Raw genomic sequence first — 2,804 nt, 5'->3', positions numbered from 1 at the left:
AGTAAAGTGTAAAGACTGAGAAATTAGACAGACAACAACTTAAGCTTTGGCGGTTGAAACTTTAATGGGGATTAGACTGGAAGAACAAAGTGCTATGGGAAGGCAACATAAGAAAATGACTTGAGGAAGGATGCTAATGGAAAGGAAGGTGGGGCAAAGGAAAGGAAGTGGGAAGGAGCCGCAGTAGCCCTTGACGGAGCCTGCCCGGCAGCGCAGGACTCAGACGCCCAGCCACACCCACCTGGCCAGCATACTCCACGTAGTCCTGCTGTCCAGGCTGGGAGCCGACCCTGGAGCTGGAGCTGGCGGTGCCTTGCTCAGTGCGGCACAGGACGATGGCATACTGGTTCAGGTTCCCAGTCCTCTGCACTGTGACACTGACAGATCCCGCCTTCTCACTGACATTGTAGCTAGAAGCACACAAAAAGGCAGACTCTGAAAATCGGTCCCACAGCTGTGAAGAAACCACTGTTTAATGCCTGTTTGGTTATTTTTGTTCAGTTATTGGTGTTAGACCATTCAGAGAGGAGGACGTTCTGTCCTTTAACAAGCCAGGTTATAAATTGAGGGAACATGTTCATCTGGAACTGTCAAAGGACCAAGTGAACAAGGAAGCTGTGGATGCAGACCATCACCTGCCCCATCCTGAAAGCTCACTCAGAAGATGGACAGCACATGGGAGCTATAAACTGCAGAGCTCAGAACACGGAGAAATTGCAAACAATCTCTCCCTAGTGAGGTAATCAGAATAGGTCAGTGGGTTATTAGGGAAGAAAGCTCCTCAGGAAGCAATTAATGGCATAGCTCAGGGGAGAAATGACTGGACCAGATCTCCAGTGAAGGAGCCAGGGCAGTGCCAGAGGTAAGAAAATGAGAGTTGAGCCTAGGTAACAAAGGTGTTCAGACAAATGGAGCTTTATGACAATGGGGCTTAATTTAGCTTGCTGCTAAGAATTTGTACCGCTGTTGCAAAGTAAAAGGCCAAGTATAGATGTGCCATTAATTCATAAAAAGTATCTAGGTTTGGAAAAGCCACAAGCAAGCAAGGCATGAGCTGCGGTTTGTTTTTCATCACTGAGGATGGCCATAGGACCTGCGTTTGTGTCTTGTGACTATGAGGACTGCAGGTAAAGTGCCTCTGAGAGGTTCGTCCTCATTGCCGGCTTCCATTAAACACTGGAGGGTTGTGCAGAAAAAGTGATCTTTAGTGAATTCACTTAATTCTGAAGAAGATATAACCAAGAGGTAAATAACAGCAAAACATTATAATATATAAAAGTTGATTCTAGTTTTCCACTAATTCTCCAAGTATGCGTGAGTAAGAGTGGAATAGCCTACATCTGGGGCACATAAAAACTAGTTTGTACATTCTCCCCTCTCCTCAGTTCAAACTTTCATCTGAATTATCGTGAAGTTGATTTCTTAGAATAGTAAGTCTCTGAAATGTACACTTGAAGAATTATTTCCCCCAGAAAAATTATAATCCTACTAACATAACCTATGAAATCAGCACCACGCTTGCCCATGACCTCTACCAATCGGTATCTCTCTGTTTGCCTCTCTAACTCCCCGACAGATTAGAAAAGCATCTTAAAGAGCTGTCAACACTAAGCCATGAATTTGTGTGTAAAGACATACAACCTTATGAAAGCTTAAGAGCTAGGGGAAAATACAAGCTTGAGAACAAGGAGAATAGAGATGGAAGGCAAAGATATTGTTAGTGCGGCCACTAACCATCTTATCAATTCTACTGGATCGTCTTCTAAAACTTGAAGACAGAAGCAAAAATACCCCCCCCCTTACCCGCAGTATCAGCTGCCCACTGTCAACCACGGTCTGAAAATAGGTGAGGACATTCAGTACAATAAGATATTTTAAGAGAGAGAGACCACATTCACATAATTTTTATTACAGTATATTGTTATAATTGTTCTAGTTTATTATTAGTTATTGTTATTAATCTCTTTCTGTGCCTAATTTATAAATTAAACTTTATCATAGGTATGTACATATAGGAAAAAATATAGTATGTATAGGGTTCAGTACTATTTGCAGTTTCAGGCATCCACTTTCAGGCATCCCCTGTGGATAAAGGGGGACTACTCTACTTGTATGAGAAGCAGTAAAGCACAGTGGTTTAAGATCACTGGGTTTAAATCCTGCTCTTACTACATACTGGCTATGTGACTGTGGGTAAGTGACTTAACCTCTTTCTGTCTCCATTGCTTTGCTGATGTGGGGACAAGAATAGAATTCATCTCATAATTGCAAGTATTAAATAAGATGATGCATGTCAAATACCCAGTACACTGCCTGGTATACAATAAATATTCAGTGTGATAATTATTTTTATTACTGTTATCACTGCCATCATCATCATCATCAACAGGTAACTAAAGGAAACCCCAGTGTTCTTCATGCCAATTTCACCTGCTTCTTTGGTTCATGCCTCATGAGTGAAAGAACAGGGCACTTGTACCTGGTATATTTAAAGCTGATGAGGGACCACTGGATATGGAAGACATTGTCGCTGACCACATTCGGTTTACTGTCTTTTACCAGAAACTGAAAACTATCCATCATCTCCTGGATCTTCTCCTCATGCAATACATAACGAATCAACCCCAAGTTCACATCCTCTGTGAAAAAAAGACTCACTGTGAGCTCACTGTGAATTAACCTGGCAAATTAAGGACTGCCTCATAGAATCCCGCACCAACACACCTACTTTATTCTTCTAATTGGTTACAGACAGAATTTATTGTCCTGAGAACAAAAAGTATAGCAGTCTTAAAAATAAATGT

At 41.8% G+C, this 2,804-nt stretch overlaps 1 protein-coding gene across 1 annotated transcript in view; it reads right to left on the bottom strand.

The window, feature by feature from the left end:
* FRAS1 (Fraser extracellular matrix complex subunit 1) overlaps positions 1–2,804 on the bottom strand; it is a gene marked incomplete at its 5' end in the record, with an annotated part of 258,570 nt that overhangs the window by 62,218 nt on the left and 193,548 nt on the right. Inside the window, one exon of the mRNA XM_008577934.1 lies at positions 242–410. Coding sequence (XP_008576156.1) covers positions 242–410 — 169 coding nt within the window. The remainder of the gene's footprint in view (positions 1–241; positions 411–2,804) is intronic.

The sequence above is a fragment of the Galeopterus variegatus genome, unplaced genomic scaffold, assembly GCF_000696425.1.
Source record: "Galeopterus variegatus unplaced genomic scaffold, G_variegatus-3.0.2 Scaffold1607, whole genome shotgun sequence".
Classification (NCBI taxonomy): Eukaryota; Metazoa; Chordata; class Mammalia; order Dermoptera; family Cynocephalidae; genus Galeopterus; species Galeopterus variegatus.
This window is presented reverse-complemented; position numbering and strand designations above follow the sequence as displayed.